Below are 18,938 nucleotides of genomic sequence, written 5' to 3'. Positions count from 1 at the left end.
GTCAGCTGGCAGGCACCTCTCTTCCTCCTCAGTGTGCTGCAGCACACTTGGAATCTCAGGAGACACACTAGTGTGCCCCGGCACACAGTTTGAGATACACTACTCTATATCATGCCCACTGCCCATTTTCCAAATTCTGTTTTGATCTTATGATAGGTGCTGTATTCATACAGCACTGCATTGGGTTCTAATAAAAGTCGGCGCATTTACGGCTTGATGCACTAAAAGATTCTCCCTGGTTTGTGTTTATGGGAAGAAGAATACTTAGTCTGTGTGACCTGTTAACATCCTGTTTTACTAATATTGATCACTGTGAGTGGCTATATGGGAAGAACTTTTTAAAAAGAGTTTCCTTAGGGGAAACAAAGTCATACTAAGAGAACAAATTCTTCTTTAACTAATAACTGTTCAAATTATTATGCATTTCTTTCTTTTAGCACACAATCTCAGAAATCTTTGAGGACATGTCCTGTATGTCTCAGCCACCTCACATGAGGCTTCTCTATCCACTGATAACAGCTGGGAAACCTACATTCCAACACTTTCTTACAAGTGATGCTGCACAGGAATTATGACCTCTGGAAACTAAAAGCCGAGATAGCTGAAATCATTAGCTTGACAGAAGTGGTTTTCTGATACAGATAAGCAGTTAAAGTGTGTGTGGATTAAATTTGAACATTTCAAGTTTCAAGTTTTATTACCATTTGATGAATCGCTTATACAAACTTTCTAAGCGATGAACAACTTAAAAAGCCACTAGTTAGTGGTCCAACAAATAATAGGGTACAAAAGACAACGTACATAATAAATATAACAACTAACAATTTTTCTTGCAGTCAGATTAAAGACAGACATGATCAAAGAAGGAAAGGGAAGACAGGTGACAGGATAGAACCTTGGGGTATCCCATAGATAAGTGAGTAAGGTTTAGAATAGTCATCATTAAATCTGACTCTGGAGGAACGGTCAGAAAGAAAAGAAATTAACCCGTTCAAAACTTGACCACCTATACCTAGAGATTCCAGCCGATTCAGTAAAAGATCATGGTCAATGGTATCAAAAGCTGCAGATAAATCCAGCGAAAAAAGGGCAAGGGATTTGTGATGGTCTAAGTAGTAATGGATGTTAGTTACAAGACCAATCATCGAGTATTCTGTGTTGTGGTGTTTTCGAAAACCGGAGCACCTAGCATTTCTATCCAAATCTTCAATTCTTAAGGGCCTGTCTGAATCAGTGACACATGTCTCATGACACACCTATGCATACTTCCTCTTTGCTTTGATCTGTCCCAATTACTCATGCCACCTTTTCTCCTATCTGCTCCACAAACAATTGATGTAGTCTCCAAACATTCTTTATTCCTTACTAAGCATTGTTTTCATATGCTGTTCAGATCATTTTTATTATAATAATAATAATAATAACTTTATTCTTATATACCGCCAGCAATCTTGCGACTTCTCTATACTAATTTCAACATGCAAGCTTAGATATGGCTCCGACATTTTTATACAGCTTGTGTAGCTTACAATGAAAATATATTCAAACAAGTCTAAAACAGCAATGAAACATGTAATCGAAGACTAAGCATTTGTGTGTCATTAACCCCAGCGGCGTCCTAGGTTGCCTCTCTTACTGCTGCTTCCTTTTGCAGGCCCACACAAGCTAATAGAGTTGCCTCAGCTGTTTGATCCATCTGAAGAACTGCTTGAACTCTGTTCTGAGTCAATGCTACTGCTTGCCCTCAGTAGGCTGAAGGTTAAGTTCTGAGTCTCCTTTCAGCCATATGACTGCTAGAGTCAAATGAGCAAGCACACTCCCCTACTCAATGACAGGCTTAGATGTGGTAGGGTCTATTTTACAGACAGAAAATTCGAAAATTTAAGCTACAATGAAAAGCTAAAATGGTCTATACTAGCTATTTCTCACCTGTATAATGCTAGATCATACCAGTTTTGTTATTTTTAAAAAAATTTAACAGTTTAACTTAAGAGTGGAAACCAAACCCTCTTTTTCAAGAGTTTCAAAATATTGAATAAGATAAGGGGGTGGGATTTTGAAGGATTATAATTGACAATTGTTATTAATTGGTATATGGGTGGGAGGGTGGGCTTCTTATATAAGAATTTATTTGAAGTAACATAAATTGGTATCTGGGAGGGTGGGATGGGTTTCTTTATAATTATTTCTTTGGAATAATATAAATAAGAATGTCAAGTGATGATTTAAGGTCTTTCTGATTGATTGTTGTACACTTGTTGTAACTTTTTGAAAATGAATAAAGATATTTAAAAAAAAAAAAAAAGAGTTTCGTCAAAGACACAACATTGCAGATAATAACCTTCTTCAGAACAGAACACTAGATGTCAGATTAAAGAGACACCTTCAACACATGTGTAGAAAAAACTGAGGAGCCGAGGAGGAAAAAACTGAGGAGCCGAGAGATACAGGTGGATCCAAAAATGTTACACGATGCCTTCTACACAACTTGCAATTAAAGGTGAATAAGTTACTCGTTCAAGACTCATATGCCTTTTGAACTAGAAATGGCTTTTGGAAACTGCCCCCATAATGTATGATACACGGAGGAGCTGTATCCGAGACAAAGTTTAATATTTAGAAGCCATACGTTCAATTATGCATTTTTACAGGTTCTTCCTGGAGGAAACCCAGCCAGTCAGGATATCCACAATGAATATGCATGCAGTGGAGGCGGCAGAGGCAAATTTCTTATTAATATTCATTGTGGGTTCCATCAGGACAAGTTTAGGAATCACTGATTATCTATATCTAAACACATACACAAAACTTCACACCTCTGTACATATTTTGCTGCTAAGAAGGTGTTTCAAAATATAACCTTCATCGGGGTTTGTTTCAAAGACCTACCCAACATGCTGTATGCTTTCAAAACTTTTTGGTTTTTTATTCTTAATTATTTTTTCGAATATTTCTATAAATTGTTCTTCAATATTCACCTTGTAGAGTATGTTGGGTAGATCAGTATACATATAAGCAACATTAATGCAATCTGAATTGCATTTTTATTTTTAGACAGCTTAATGTGAAATGTACAAGGTGCTGAATGCGTGTCTATGTATATCTCTAGTAGCTGCCTAGTGGTTGGAGCACTGGGCTGACAGCCAGGGAAGGCTGGTTCAAACCCCACTGCTGTTCCTGGTGATCTTGGGTAAATCGTAACCCTCTACTGCTTCAGGTACAAATGGACTGTGAGCCCTGCAGGGACAGAAAAATACCCAGAGTATCTGAATGTAACTCATTTTTGAGTTACTGATGAAAAGGTGTGAGCTATATCCAAATAAATAAAATAAAGAAGCCTCCAGTCTATTAACCCCTCTCTAAGCATTCAAACCTAAAAGGGAGTGCGAGTGTGTGTGTGTGTGTGGGGGGGGGGGGGAGTACAAGAAACTACAGAAATGAGTACACTTCTCCCTCCGTTTTCACGGTTTCGATTATTCGCGGTTTTTAGCTTGCTGGCTTCTCTCCTCTCCCTCCCTCCCAATTACATCAACTTGCATAGAGAAATCACCAATTCCAAGCATTTACAGAGAAAATCGCTGATTCCCAGCACTTTCTTCACTGTGTTTTGCCTCTCCTTCAGGAACAGGCCAGGTCTCCCGCCATGTTATTCGCGGTTTCACCATAGTCACAATGGGTTTTAATAGAAAACAGCAAACATATGAAAAAGTTATTTGAGGTTTTTCCTGTATTCGCGGGTCTGTTAATCCCCTATCACAGCGAATACGGAGGGAGAAATGCAATAGGAGTAGCTCCTATATAGCTGTTAGTATTCATGGAAGGACGGGCTGCTCCTTTCTCTCTTCTAGGGTCCAATGTATTATAGACTACATCTGCTCGCCTTTCCAGGGTTGATGCTGAGTCACTTGGTCTATATGTCTCACCTTTTCCCCCTCCCCTCAACACCACAACCACCTTTCCTGTCCTCTTTTTATTCTTTCCACGCCACATCTCTTTCTCTAATCACACATTCCCTCACCACTTTTTTGCCCTCTTCCCTCTTTTCTTCCCCTTGCTCTACTCTTCTCGCCTTCCTTTGAAAAAGATGAGAGAACAAGGAGAAACCAAATCACAAATGAACTCTAAATCAGTGTGGACGAAGAGCTATACAAGCCACCAGCAGCATTAAGCCAGGACAGCTCAATATGCACTTAGCTGCAACGTGATCCACAGGGGCAGCAATTCAAGGTGCGAGTGTCCCTGCAGGTCCTTTCTGAGCACAAAAGTGATATGTAGCGGGGATGGGTGGGTGAGGGGGAGGAGGAGGAGGAAAATAGATCACTTCAGGGGTGCTCAGAGTTTCTGTATTACTGTTGCTCCTGGATCCCAAACAAACAGAAGAAGCAGCAGCACAAAGTGACTCTCCCTCAATCTTAACAGGGGAAGTGCCTATTATGGGCAGGTCACCAGCCTGTGCTCACATGCTACAGACATTAATCTAACTATGCACCTTTCTAGCACTGGAAATTCAAACTTTCCCTGATCATCTGCCTCAGGCTCAACCTTGCTCTGGAGAGGCCATTACTAAGTGTGTGAATGTATCAGTTTTAACAAAATGTACTTTTGGGTGTTTACTTAGGCTATCAATGATGCAAATTAATGTTAAATTGCAATTGGAAAGATTTTTTTTTTGGTAGTGGTTGATACCTATTTACTGGGACTTGGTTGAGAGCAAATTGTTTTACACTGTCCTGTAAAAAAAACTTCTATGTGATAATGACTTAGGCCAGGATTCTCAAAAACCCACATTAAAAAGCAATGGTATCACAATAAAACTTTATTAAAGAAAAAAAAAAAAAGCGACGGTCTGCTAATGCAGCCATTTTGATACCGAATCTAAAAACCAGAGACATTCTTAAAAAATCACGCATGCAAATAAGAGCAGCGGACAGCAGCAAAGATTTCCTACATTTGCATGTGCCCATCACTGATGGGCATGCTCAGAAAAAAAATGCCGTAACCCCCCCCCCCCCAAAAAAAAAACCAACCAAAACAAAATAAAAAACACTCTGCTGCTGGCAGCAGGAGAGACATAAAACATGCCTTTCTCTCCAAACGAAACTACTTTAATTCAGGTAAATCTTGTAATTTGTTTTTTTATGTAAAATTTAATCAAGACCCACAGCCAGAAACACACGAGGCAAGGGTATCATACATGCGCTCAAGAAGAAAAATTGGCTTTTAACAAGCATGCTTGAAACATGCCTGTCTCTCCCCAAAACTCAAAAGAAGTGTGATTTTACTACCCTCCACTTTAAATTATATTAGATACACTTTTTTTTCATTAGCCACAGTCAAAACACAATTGCTGGTACTGTAACAACACCCACGGACCAGTCACTGGTTTTGTCACCAAAAGCCGATGCCGCTCTTTGAAAATGCCTCGGCGATTTTTAAGAATCCACCAGAGGGCTCTCGTTTCAGTGTTAGAGAGCACATTTGCATGCCGTTGTCAGAGACTGCTATAAACCTTGCTAAAGACAGAGATAGAGTAAAACCTTGGATTGCAAGTAACTTGGTTTGCAAGTGTTTTGCAAGACAAGCAAAACATTTGATTAAATTTTAACTTGATATTGAAGCAATGTCTTGCAATACAAGAACATACAGTGTATACACATCACAACTGAGCCGATGGTTCTTCTCCGATGCTGCAGGAGTGCAGCGACTGTTCTAAATGAGCGAGGTCTTTTAATACAAGTACATATAGTATTTTATATTAAAGTTTTTGGGTTGTGGAACGAATCGTCTGAGTTTCCATTATTTCCTATGGGGAAATTTGCTTTGATATACGAGTGTTTTGGATTACAAGCATGCTTCTGGAACGAATTATGCTCGCAAATCAAGGTTTTACTGTAATTCATTTTGATAATCTGCCACTAAAATGCGTGCAGGCTAAACTGCCGGAAAACAGTTCAGCGACGGCGTTAAAATTTTGAGAATCTTGCCCTTAGTGAGTAATGATTTGAGCAGGACCTAGAGGTTAAAGACCAACAACTGAACAAATTTTTTTGAGCCATCTAGTCCTTCATCCTCTTCCCACCTTTCATTTTAAGGATTCAAAAGTTACAGGACTAACTGCATACCAAAAAATAAATAAATTCTCAACTAGATCACTTAGTATTTCGGTATGAGGCCTACTGATCTGGACACAAACCAAGCAAGCTTCACACTTACACAACATGATATATCGAAGAAGGAGCATACAAATACGTTTTCTAAGACAACCATTAATTCCATTCACTGACCACACGTTAATAAAATTCCTATGAGGTTTTGACATGCCAAAACAAACATATAATAGCAAGAATTTAAACTATTTTTTTTTTTTTTTTTAGAAAACACATACCTACCTTGTTTACTATCTGACGGTAATACTTTTGCTGTTCCAAAATCTGTTATTTGAATATGCATGTCTTCACTTAGTAAAATATTCTCTGGTTTAAGGTCCCTACCAAGATTAAAAACAGATTACAGGATGTCCCATGAAGTTAAACAAAAGCAAAGAGAGGTAAAAAAAAAAAAAAAAAATCAAACAATGTCATAGGTGCAGTGCACAATACAAATATGTACTCATATTACAGCACTACAGAAGTTATCAATATGTGAAAAAACATTATGCTCCAGAAAGGAGAGAGGAATTATCAAGTCAGCCTGCTAAAACCAAGGGCTAGATTCACTAACAATAGCAACTCAATCGCTGTTGTCCGATTCTCTAGCCAATTTTCCAACAGCGATTGATTCACTATTAAGTTTGAGCAATTGAGTCAGTGGGTTTGCATGCAGTGAGAGACTGACACATGGCAGAGCCCTAACAGTAGTGACAGGGGAAGTAGCCTCCTGTCACTGCTGTCAGGGCTTCTGCCGGGTTGTGGGTTATTTTTTTTTTCATGGCACAGATATTTTGTTTGTATTACACAAGCAAAATCTCTTGTCCCATTAAAAAAAAAAAAATGTAAAAAATCTCCCACTGCTGGCCCTCCTCCAACTATCCCTGACAAACACCTACTCCCTCCTGCCATGAATTACCTCCCCCCGCCCCTCAAAAAAATAAAGACGGCAGGAGGGATGCCATTTGTTTTGGCCAATCAGGGACGCCATTTGTTTTGACCAATCGGGGACTTCCTTAGGCTTCTTCCTAAGGAAGTTCCCAATTGGCTCAGATGCCTCATGCTCCTCCCAAGGGAGGTGTATGAGGCACCTGAGCCAATAAGGGCCTTAGGACCCTCCCCATGCATTACATGATGCACCGAGGAGGGGCCTAAGGTCCAGTGGCATAGCAGGCTGGAGGGGCAGGAGCAGGAGGTGTTTGCGGTTTCTCCTGCTCCCAGAGGAAGTTATAGATACCGGGGCAGGGAGGAGGCGCTGCGTGGGCAGGAGGGAGTAGGCATCCCTCTTTATGTTTTTTTCAGGGAAGTGGGCGGGCCAGCGGGAGTCGGCTTCCCTCCTGCTATCTTTTTGGGGTTGGGTGGGGGAACAGTGGTTCAGGGGGCATGCGATTGTCGGGGGTCGTTGGGGGAGGGCTGTTCGAGCGGTGGGGGATTTTTTCATTTTTTTTTATGGGGCAGATATTTTGTGTGTGTAATACACGCAAAATATCTGTGCAAGGGAAAAAAAATGAAAACCTCCCCAAACAGACAGACCTGTCAGAAACACAATTACCATAAAGATAATGTGTAATAAGGCCTTAAATGTATATCATCCCTGAAACTCAAATAATTGATAACAAAAAAATTGGAAGGGAAGATGATACTTGTTACACAAATCAAATGCTCATAACTGTATCAAAGCCATCATAGCATCTGATAAATAAAGTTTTTAAGTCTACGGTGTGGGACGCTATCAAAAGCCTTACTGAAGTCTAGATACACTACATCTAGGGACTCTCCCTTGTCTAGTTGTTTTGTTACACAGTCAAAGAAGCTGATCAGGTTGGATTGGCAGGATCTCCCCCTTGTAAATCCATGCTGGTGGGGATCCCTCAGTCTCTCATCATCCAGAATCATATCTAATTTGTGTTTAATCAATGTTTCCATAAGTTTATATACTATTGACGTGAGACTTACTGGTCTGTAATTTGCAGTCTCTAACCTGGGCATGGGTGTGATGTCACCTGGAAGTGGCCTTGGGTGAGCTTAAGCGGCCCTAGGCATCTCCCTAGGGCTGCGATAGATGCCTGAAATGTAGACCAGCAAAAATGCTGCCCTACATTTCAAATAAAGGCGGCCGCTGGGCTGATCGGGCCATGGAAATCTCCCTGCCGCAATCAACTCAGCAGCTGCAGAAGGGAACCCCCCCCCCCTCTGCTGCAAAGTTGGCTGGCAGGAGGGATGCTCACTCCCTGTCATTGCCACTCTCAAACTAACCCTCCCTCCCCCAGAATGTCTGCGGCAGGAGGGAGCATAATAAGAGCAAAGCCAAGATTTTCAAAGAAGACTGCTTTATCAAAAGGGATCCTCACATTTTGTTCACTTTTTCTCCCAACAATAAAATGTCCTCAATTGCATTCCTGGGTATCTCTGTACGTTACCTGTGAATAATTCCATTCCCGTGCAAATATTCTAAAGCACAAACAATCTCAGCAGTGTAAAACCTAGTACAGGTCTCATCGAATGAGCCAATCTTGCGAATGTATTTTAGAAGCTCTCCATTTTTGGCATAGCTAAGACCAAAGTCTGTACACAGGGTTAAGGATTCACACCAGAACAGAAGACAGTTTGTCAACTAATGAAATTTGTTTGGTCGTAAGCAACAGGCTTTTACAACCACCTCAGATGAAGCTGTACAATATACAGTATACTCCTCAATCTGAGTATTACCGTAGGACATTTCTGATTTAAGAATAATTAAATTTAATTGCTACATATTTTTTAATGTTATAAAAACCAAGAAGTGGATGTAAACATTTTATTAACATGGAAGCTGATCAACATTTTTTCTTTAAAATACCATACTTAGCACAGACCCAAAACATTTCCCCCACATTTGGTTATAAACAGTAAATAGTTGGTTTTTTAAAAATTAAGGATACAGAGTTTTAACTCATCCTGAAACGTGAAGTATAGTTTTACAAAGAATGGGTGATCCAGATGCGACATCACATCTTTTTCCCTGGTCACGTACAGTACCTTTTTCTCTTTCATGATATGACGCTTTTCTAGAATTTTGACTTGAAAAATACAGAGTGAAGACTTCATTAAGAAAACATCAAAAGAAATAATGGGAGTTAATATGCACACTAACAATGATATATTCTAGAATCTTTCTAATCAAATAAGAAATTACTTTACTGTAGAAATTAAAACCATACTCTTCAAAAAAACACATAAAATCTATCCAGCACAACCAATCCCAACCCAATATCCAACACTATATTTACCCTTAGATTTCTCTACTGCTCTTTTATCTACCAAACGTTATCTAAAACCCATAATTTCACCCTATTCTTATCTCCTAAAGACCTCCACTTCCCTTTGATAACTCTTTACTCAACATATATTACCTTAAAAATTCTATGTAATCACTTATTCTATTCCTTCAAATTTTGAATGTAATTTTTGTTTTAGTTTGGATGTAATCCGCCTTGAATCGCAAGGTAATGGAGGAATAGAAATCACTAATGTAATGTAATGTAAAATTAGGAGGCTGCATTTTTATGCAAATTCAGTTCTTTCATTCCTGCTCTGGCCAAACCTTCTACTCATTAAACATTTAATATAAAATTGTGGCACAGCTATGGGTGGGCCCAGGTCCATCCAAGACAACTGAGCAATAGCTGCCTTTCTCATCCCTCTCTACCACACATGGATATGACATTTAATAATAATAGTAATAATAATTAATTTTTATATACCGCCAAACCATCAGTTCATGGTGGTTCTCAACAACAATGCAATAGCCATTAGTAGTACAAAGTCATACAGCAATGTTACAATAAAAATAATACAAGTCTAAGCAATACAACCCTAGGCTAAGAAATAGCAGCATCCTAAAACATTGTTAAAAACAGAATTCAGATTGATAGTACAAATTCATCAAATAAATTGATTAAGAACTAACTGAATTAATAAAGATTAAAAATTAAAATCAATTCTGTGTTTCATATTTTTTAAAAAGGTAAGTTTTAAGATCTTTCCGAAATTGATAATAGGAAAGGGATAGGGAAATAAGAACGTTCAAACATGAATTCATTAATCCAGCCTGGAATGCCAAGGTCCTATCTAAAAAGTTTTTTATAACAGCATGCTTCTACTGTCGGAAAAGAGAACCAACCTAGTCACCAGCCAAAAGCCTGGCAACTACTCCCTCCTCTCTAATACTCCCCCTTCCCAAACTTCATCACTTTTGGAGGCAGGAGCAACAATGCATATTCACTTCTTGTGCTGACCCCACAAACATTCCTGTGTCACACTCGGCCCTCACTGATGTCACTTCCTGTTTTCTCTCTGGTGAGATAGTAACATAGTAAATGATGCAGATAAAGACCTGAGAGGTCCATCCAGTCTGCCCAACCATACATGCTCCATAAATTAATTTTGTTTAAATGGTGCTTTTTCTTAGATATTTCTGGGCCAGAAATCCAGAGCTCTGCCCAGTAGTGTGCTTAGGTTCCATCTACTGGAGTCTCCATCAAAACTCACTCCAATCCATCTTAACCATCCCAGCCATCAAAAACCTCCCCAGCCCGTCCTCAACTGAATGTCCATATACAGGACACAGGCCGTGCAAGCCTGCCCAGTACTGGCCTTAGTTTATTCAATGTATACCCATTATTCTCTTATTAGAGATCTTCTGTGTTCATCCCACGCTTGTTTGAACTCTGTCATCATTTTCTTCTCCACTACCTCCCTCGGGAGCGCATTCCAGGCATCAACCACCCTCTCCGTAAAGAAGAATTTCCTAACATTACTCTTGAATCTACCACCCCTCAATCTCAAATTATGACCTCTGGTTCTGCCATTTTCCTTTCTCTGGAATAGATTTTGTTCTACGTTAAATACCTTTGAAGTATTTGAATGTCTGAATCATATCTCCCCCTGTCCTTTCTTTCTTCTGGGGTATATATATTCAGGGCTTCCAGTCTCTCTTCATATGTCTTCTGGCACAAATCTCCTACCATTTTCGTAGCCTTCCTCTGGACAACTTCAAGTCTTTTTATGTCCTTTGACAGATACAGTCTCCAAAACTGAACACAATACTCCAAGTGGGGCCTCACCATTGAACTGTACAGGGGCATCAACACCTTTCTTCTACTGGTCACGCCTCTCTCTATACAGCCTAGCATCCTTCTGGCAACAATCACCACTTTGTCACACTGTTTCTTCATCTTTAGATCTTCAGATAATATCACCCTAAGATCCCTCTCCCCATCCATGCATATCAGCCTCTCACTTCCCAGCACATACAGCTCCTTCTGATTTCTAATCACCAAATGCATTACTCTGCACTTCTTTGCACTGAATTTTATTTGCCAGATATTGGACCATTCTTCTAACTTTTGCAGATCCTTTTTCATGTTTTTCACTCCCTCCTTGGCGTCTACTCTGTTACAAATCTTGGTATTATCCACAAAAAGGCAAACTTTTCCTTCTAACTCTTCGGCAATGCCGCTCACAAACATATTGAACAGGATTGTTCCCAGCACCGATCCCTAAGGGACTCCACTACTCACCTTTCCCTCCTCCGAGCAAATTCCTTTAACCACCACCCTCTGGCATCTGTATGTCAACCAGTTTTTAATCTAGTTCACCACTTTGGGTCCTAACTTCAGCTCATCAAGTTTGTTCAAGGGCCTTCTATGAGGAACCATGTCAAAGCTTTGCTGAAATCTAAGTAAATTACGTCTAGCACATGCCCTTGATCCAATTCTCCAATCACCTAAAATAATTCAATCAGATTAGTCTGGCATGATTTACCTTTTGTAAAAACCATGTTGCCTCGGATACTGTACCCCATTTGATTCTAGGAATTTCACTATCCTTTCTTTCAGCAACACTTCCATTATTTTTCCAATAACCAAAGTGAGGCTTAACCAGCCTGTAGATTCCTGCTTCATCTCTGCGACCACTTTTGTGAATAGGGACCACATACACTCTTCTCCAATCCCCAGGAACAACTCCCGTGTCCAAAGATTTGTTAACCAAATCTTTAATTGGACCCGCCAGAAAATCTCTGCGCTCCCTCAATATCCTGGGATGGATCCAGTCCAATCCCATCGCTTTGCCCACCTTCAATTTTTCAAGTTATTCATAAACACTTTCTTCTGTGAACGACACGGTATCTACTCTATTCTCGTGTGTAACTTTGTCAGACAATCTTGGTCTTTTTCCAGGATCTTCTTCCGTGAACACAGAATAGAAGTATTTGTTTAACATGTTTGCTTTTTCCTCATCACTCTCCACATATCGATACGTATCTTTTAGTCTCGCAATTCCATTTTTCTTCTTCTTCTTCCTTTCACTAATGTATCTGAAAAAAATTTTGTCTCCCTTTTTTACATTCCTAGCCATTTGCTCTTCAGCTTTCGCCAGACATCTCTCTCTCTTGGCTTCTTTCAGTTTCACCCGGATGTGGCAGAGGGAAGCCTGTGGGGGCAGTGCAAGTAGTGGTTGCATGTTGCTGCCGCCTAGAAACAGAGGTACACCAGGAAGGACAGTTGCTAGGCCGTGGGCAGGGAAGGGTGGCAGCAAATGCCAGATCCAGAGGCAGGAGAGTTAAATTATGTGGTAAGGGGCTAGTTTGGAAGGCCCACACAACAAATAGAATGTCCTTTTATGAATCTGAATTTGTGATTCATATGTGACCTTGCATAAGAAAACACAGCTGAAGTCACAAATTTCATAAGCTGGAAAATTGCCTGAAAAATAAATTTGGGGTCAATTTATCAAAAATGAGTTCTTCATATAGTTGTGTACTTTAATTGTGTAAAGTTCCAAGACCATAGTTTAATGGGAAATATGAACATTTCTGACGTTTATGCTTATTTTGATGCAGACTTTTGCTGAAACTGAACATCTTTAATGTGAAAATTGTCGAATTAATGTACCATGATACTTGCATCTTTGCAAGTGCATACCATTTTAACCATACAAGATCCACCTATATCTTCCAAATTTAAGCTGCTACAAAGCCTGCAGGTTTTCATAAATTTCACGTCTGGAGACTTTAGGAAGATTTAGTTAAGCAGGGTCACAAACTCTGAAATATCTAGTACAGGCTTTCCAATTTTTATTTTTTTTAAATGGTGGCCTCATTCAATATGTGTTTATTCTACCCAATATTGAATGCGGTAACTAATACCACCTTTTTACAAACCAAGAGACCCAACACAGTCCGTGTTTCGGAAAACATGCCTTCTTCAGGGGTCCATGGTTAGTAAGATAAAAAACAAACCATAATTTAAATGGATAGTGAACGTATGCAATGAGCCAACAGTACAGCGCGAAATGGATGCCGGAACAAAAAAGAAGGCATGTTGGGTCTCTTGGTTTGCAAAAAGGTGGTATTAGTTACTGCATTTAATATTGGGTAGAATAAACACAGCCTGCATCTTGTACAAATTGTCTGCAGTTTCTTTCTTTGTTTTTGCTTGCTGTTCTTGTACTGCAGACACTGTTGGTTATTGGCCACATTCAATATTTCATAAGTTTCAGATAGCCGAGACGCACATGCATGCATGCACCCATGTTGTGCTCTCTCTCTCTCTTATGTACCTCCATCCAAACCTTCACCCAAGTTCTTTCCCCTCACTAGTCTTCAGATGCAGATTCATGACATGGTACCCCTGCTTTCCTGCTGAGATTACTCTATCCACGAGCTTAAGTTACTCAGTGCCAGAAGTTTGGGTTGGTCTTGCAGTTTCAAGTCTTGTTGTATCTGAAACCATAAGACCAACCCTAACTTCTAGCAGTGTGTGGTTCAAGCTCATGGATGGACTAGTTGCAGAGGGGAAGCAGGGATCCCATGGAAAGAATCTGTCTCCCCCCTGCAAAAACAAAAACAGAACTGCTGATCTTCTGTTGGCCAAGAGAAGGCAAATGGTGGGCCAGGTTCTGACCCACAGGCTGTAGGATGGACTAGTCTGGTTTAGTGTATTTCACATTCCACTTTAGCATATATTATTTGCTGTAATGAGGGCTCTGGAAATTCTAATTAAGATCAAGCGAGCTGTTAGCTGTGATTTAAAATAGTTTAACAGAAAAACTAGAAGTACCACTGTATATACTCGAATATAAACCCATCTGAATATAAACCAAGATACCATTTTTCCCCTGAAAAGGTGGAAAAATTGGTAACTCGAATATAAACTAAGGGTTTATATTCTACCATTCCTCCCCTTACCTTCCTCATGGTGCCCTACCATACTCTCTCCCTGTAGTCTTCCCCTCCACCGCATGCCACCTCCCTCCCTCCCCCACCGAACCGACAGACGCTTGCTGCCACAATCAGCATGTGCCTACACCCCCAACCCCACCAGACTGAAGCTAGGTTCCCTTCCCCCATAGGCCTACTGTGATTTTTGGTGGTCTAGCAGTGCGTTGGAGTTGGAGCAATTCCTATTCACTCTTGCTCATTCTTTCTCCGCTGTAAAAATTGCCGAAAAATGGAGAAAGAATGAGCAGGAGCAAATAGGAATTGCTCCCACCTCAACGCACCACTAGACCACCAGGAACACATTGGCCCGGGGGTAGGGTGGGGAAGGGTTTCACTCGCTTGGTAAGGAGGGAGGGAGGAAACAGTAGCTCCAATCAGGTGGGGGCATGGCAGACTGCAGTGGCAAAAATCTGCCAGTTCGGGGAGGGGAGGGGGGCTTGCAGTGGCGGGGAGCGACTCGAATATAAACAAAGACCCCCATTTTAAAACTTTTTTGGACCTAAAAATTTCTAGTTTATACAAGTATATTCAGTAACGAATCATTGGCTTGGCCCTCTCTAAAAACAAACAAATGCATCAGCTTACCTAATCCAATTTTAATTGCAAATTTTTGCTTCTTTGTATCTCTATTGATTAATAGGTTGTGTCAACAATAAACCTTTTTAGTTACAGAACTACATAGAGAACAGCATGCCTGTATAAAACCTCTAAGAGTCTGTCTTGTAGATGTAGACAATTCAATTTCAATGAAAAGCCACAATGTCTAAGCTGATCAAATCATTACTTACTGGCATAGTCTCGTCCTGTTGCCAATTCTTTGGCTAAAACGACCTGAATGAAGAAAATAAACAGATTTAATAAAACAACTGTATAAAACATGCTGAAATTAGAAGACTGTAAAATCTGGGCCATCCCAATTCTTTAAGAACTCTGTGAGAACAGCAAGATACTAACTAATGGCCAAACTTTTGCGCTTAAAACAGGGGTGTCAAACATTCCAGTCTGGGTTTCTGGAAATCCTTAAATGAATATTCATAATGCAGGGAAGTATATTTTCAATATTAGAGGAGGGGGAGAATGGGAGAGGGAGGCTGGGGGAGGGGGGGAGTTTGATGGGGTCAAAACAGACCACTGGCAACTTTTTTTTTTAATTTAAATTTTTTTCTTTTTAATTCTCTCTCTAAATTTTCCAGTTTGTTATTCAAAAGTACAATTTCACTAGGATTTTGTGTCACTATCACTATCTGAATATCACCAGTGTATAAATTCCACTTCTTCCACTGATGCCCAAGTTCATAAGGAACAGTGGAAGAAACAGGATTTGAACTCTGGCTTCCCTCATTTTGAGCCTGTTGCTTTTAATCATACTAGGCTACTCTTCCCTTTAGGTCACTAAAATATCCATATACTAATTCTATTCTTTATAATAGCATTTTTAAAAAGAGGATATTTACCTAAGTAAATTTGTTATTTAAAAAACTATCCACTCTCATTTAGGCTATAAAAGCACATATATCCCCAGGGGAAAGGTGAAGGAGGAAGACATGTTTTGGGTAGATTTTAAAAACAAAAAGTCAGAAGTTTCAAATCTCCACATATTTATTTCATGATCAGCCATCTTGATTACAATAAAGCACGGTTACTTACCAGAACAGGTGTTATCCAGGGACAGCAGGCAGACATTCTCAACATATGGGTGACATCATCCACAGAGCCCCGATGTGGACAGCTTCACAAGCAATCTTGCTTGAAGAACTTCAGAAAGTTCGCGACTGCTGCACCACGCATGTGCGAGTGCCTTCCTGCCCGATGTAAGGTGTGCATCTCCTCAGTTCAGATAACTAGCTAAGAAACCAACAAGGGGATTGTATGAACCGAGGACCAAGTGGCAGCCTTGCAGATTTCCTCAATAGGAGTAGATCTAAGGAAAGCTACAGAAGCTGCCATAGCTCTAACCCTGTGGGCTGTGACTCGACCCTCTAAATGCAGACCAGCCTGAACATAGCAAAACAAGATGCAAGCAGCCAACCAATTGGAGATTGATCTCTTGGAAACTGGATGTCCCAATTTGTTTGAATCAAAAGAGACAAAAAGTTGAGGAGAAGATCTATGTGGCTTAGTCCTTTGCAAGTAGAAGGCCAAAGCACGCTTGCAGTCCAGAGTATGGAGAACCACTTCACCAAGATGAGAATGAGGCTTGGGAAAAAACACTCGAAGTACGATTGATTGAGATGAAATTCTGTAACAACTTTTGGCAAGAATTTTAGATGAATGCTGAATAACACCTTGTCTTGATGAAATACTGTGAAAGGTGGGTGCACTACTAAAGCTTGTAGCTCACTAATTCTGTGAGCAGAAGTGAGAGAGATGAGAAAGACAAGTGAGGCATTTCAGATGAGCCGTAGACATTGGTTCAAATTGAGGCTTCATCAATTTAGCAAGAACAACATCGAGATCCCAAACCACTGGAGGTGGTTTGACATTGAAAAGTCCTTTCATAAATCTAGAAACCACAGGATGAGCAGAAAGGTTTCCCCTCTAGTGGTTGATGAAAAGCAGCAATTGTACTGAGATGGACTCTAATGGAGGTTGATTTGAGGCCAGATTGAGATAAATGAAATAGGTAATCCAGAACTGAAGACAAGGAGGTAGACTGAGGCTCCTTGTGATGCAGATTGCACCAAGCGCCTCTGATAAACAGAGGAAGGCTTAAATCCTCTGGAAGCCGAAGTTTTAGGTTTTGGTCTGAGTAAGGAGGCAAAGGATTTTTCATGTTCAAACGCTTAGTAGCATCTTGAATGGATTCCCCAAAAAGCTCTTCTCCAAGACAGGGGATGTTCACTAATCTGTCTTGCAAATTGGATTCCATGTCCACCAACCTCAATCATGCCAAACGTCACATGGCCACTGAAAATGCTGTGACCTTTGAAGTCATCTCAAAGGCATCATACGCTGTTTGTACCATGTGCACCCTGAGCTGTGTGAGAATACGATGTATGTGCTTGAACTCAGGCAGACGATGTGAAGGTAAGTATTTGAAATAAGATGGCATGGTTTTAATCCAATACTTCAAATATGAAGTAAAGGTAAAATTATAGTTTAGATTCCTATTTGTCATCATGGTATTCTAATACAATCTACAACCAAACTTTTCCATTGTTCTACCTTCACGTCCAGGGGGAACTGCAGCATACACCTTAGAAGGACTGGATTTCTTTAAAGAAGATTCAACCACTAAAGATTGGTGGGACAGTTGAGGTTTTTCAAACCCTTTACACTGCACTACCTTGTAACGAGAATTCAGTTTGGCTGGCACTGCTGGAACTGAGTAAGAAGTATCCAGATTTTGCTGAAAAGAATGCTTAAGTATATCATTCATAGGCAACGTAAGAGACTCCTTCGGTGGATGGGACAGTTCCAACTCATCCAAATACTCCTTAGTATATTTGGAATCAGATTCAAGAACAATTTGCAGGTCTTTACTCATTTGATGCAGGAATCTTGTGAAAGATACTGGTTCAGATGGGGAAGCTTCTTTCCAAGGAGAAGAAGAAGGAGATCTTGCTTGTGGAGAACCTTCTGGCATCGAATAAGATTGTGAAGCTGCAGGATCATATTGAAAATGAGTATCTGAGTCTTCAGGTAAAGAATAATAATAATGACGACTCCTGGAACATTGTGGAGTGAAAGAGACAGGTGATGAAGAGCATTTTATCTTAAGAGAGAGTGCTGGGGATGAATGTTTTGATTTAGAAACATGCTTCTCTGCTCGAGGAGTCGGAGATGAGAGATTAGATTCATGCCTCGATTGTCTAGGCTGCTCTGAAGAATGATGCCTCGACACTGGAGTCTGCTGCCTTGATGAGTGTTGAGATGAGGAATGTTGCCTTGAAGATTGTTTACTGGGAGAGGGTGACCTCAGCCCCGATGATCGAGCCCAAGATGAAGATCTGTGTCTCGACACTCGCTGCTTGGACGAAGATGATCTTTGCCTCGAAGAACAAAGCTGAGAGGAGAGCAAGTCTCGCCTCGATGATCGGTGTCGAGGCGATATCGATTGCTGCTCCGAACCTCAATGTTGCTTCAATGGAGGTGTTAAAATGCCTCATCAAAGATCGATGCTTAGATCTCGGTGACCTGGACGGATGTTGCGAGACATGACCCGAAGATGATGAATGACACTCAGGCAGTCTTGAGGCTTTGACACCTTTCAATGCTGCAGAACTATGCTCAGACTGGTCTGCAGTTAGGGGTGTCGAGGTGGGATGGAACTTGGCCATCATGTTGCCAAACTCTGTGCAAAAGATAGCATCAATCATACCTTTCAAATCAGGCACCAATACCGACTGTGTCAACGGTATCCCCAGTGCTGCAGTGCACGAGGGTGACATCAATGATGATGATATACTTCGGGATTTGAAGGCAAGCCGCAAACGTGGTCTCTGAATGGTCGGCCCGTCTAGACTCGCAGCCTGAATGGCCCGAGACTCCAACTGGGAAGCTGTTGGCTTCTTACCTAGCATACCCTG

The 18,938-nt window shown here is 40.6% G+C and overlaps 1 protein-coding gene across 3 annotated transcripts in view; it reads right to left on the bottom strand.

Moving 5' to 3' along the window:
• The window catches only part of PDPK1 (3-phosphoinositide dependent protein kinase 1), a 121,998-nt gene that overhangs the window by 46,022 nt on the left and 57,038 nt on the right, over positions 1 to 18,938 (bottom strand). For all 3 annotated transcript variants that reach the window (XM_033914328.1, XM_033914327.1, XM_033914330.1), the window contains 4 exons: positions 15,198 to 15,240; positions 9,068 to 9,205; positions 8,567 to 8,711; positions 6,390 to 6,487 (listed from right to left, as the gene is read on the bottom strand). In XM_033914328.1, coding sequence (XP_033770219.1) covers positions 6,390 to 6,487; positions 8,567 to 8,711; positions 9,068 to 9,205; positions 15,198 to 15,240 — 424 coding nt within the window. The remainder of the gene's footprint in view (positions 1 to 6,389; positions 6,488 to 8,566; positions 8,712 to 9,067; positions 9,206 to 15,197; positions 15,241 to 18,938) is intronic.

Source organism: Geotrypetes seraphini, chromosome 11 (assembly GCF_902459505.1).
Source record: "Geotrypetes seraphini chromosome 11, aGeoSer1.1, whole genome shotgun sequence".
Lineage (NCBI taxonomy): Eukaryota > Metazoa > Chordata > Amphibia > Gymnophiona > Dermophiidae > Geotrypetes > Geotrypetes seraphini.
The sequence above is the reverse complement of the archived record's forward strand: the minus strand, read 5'-3'. Positions and strand labels throughout refer to the sequence as shown.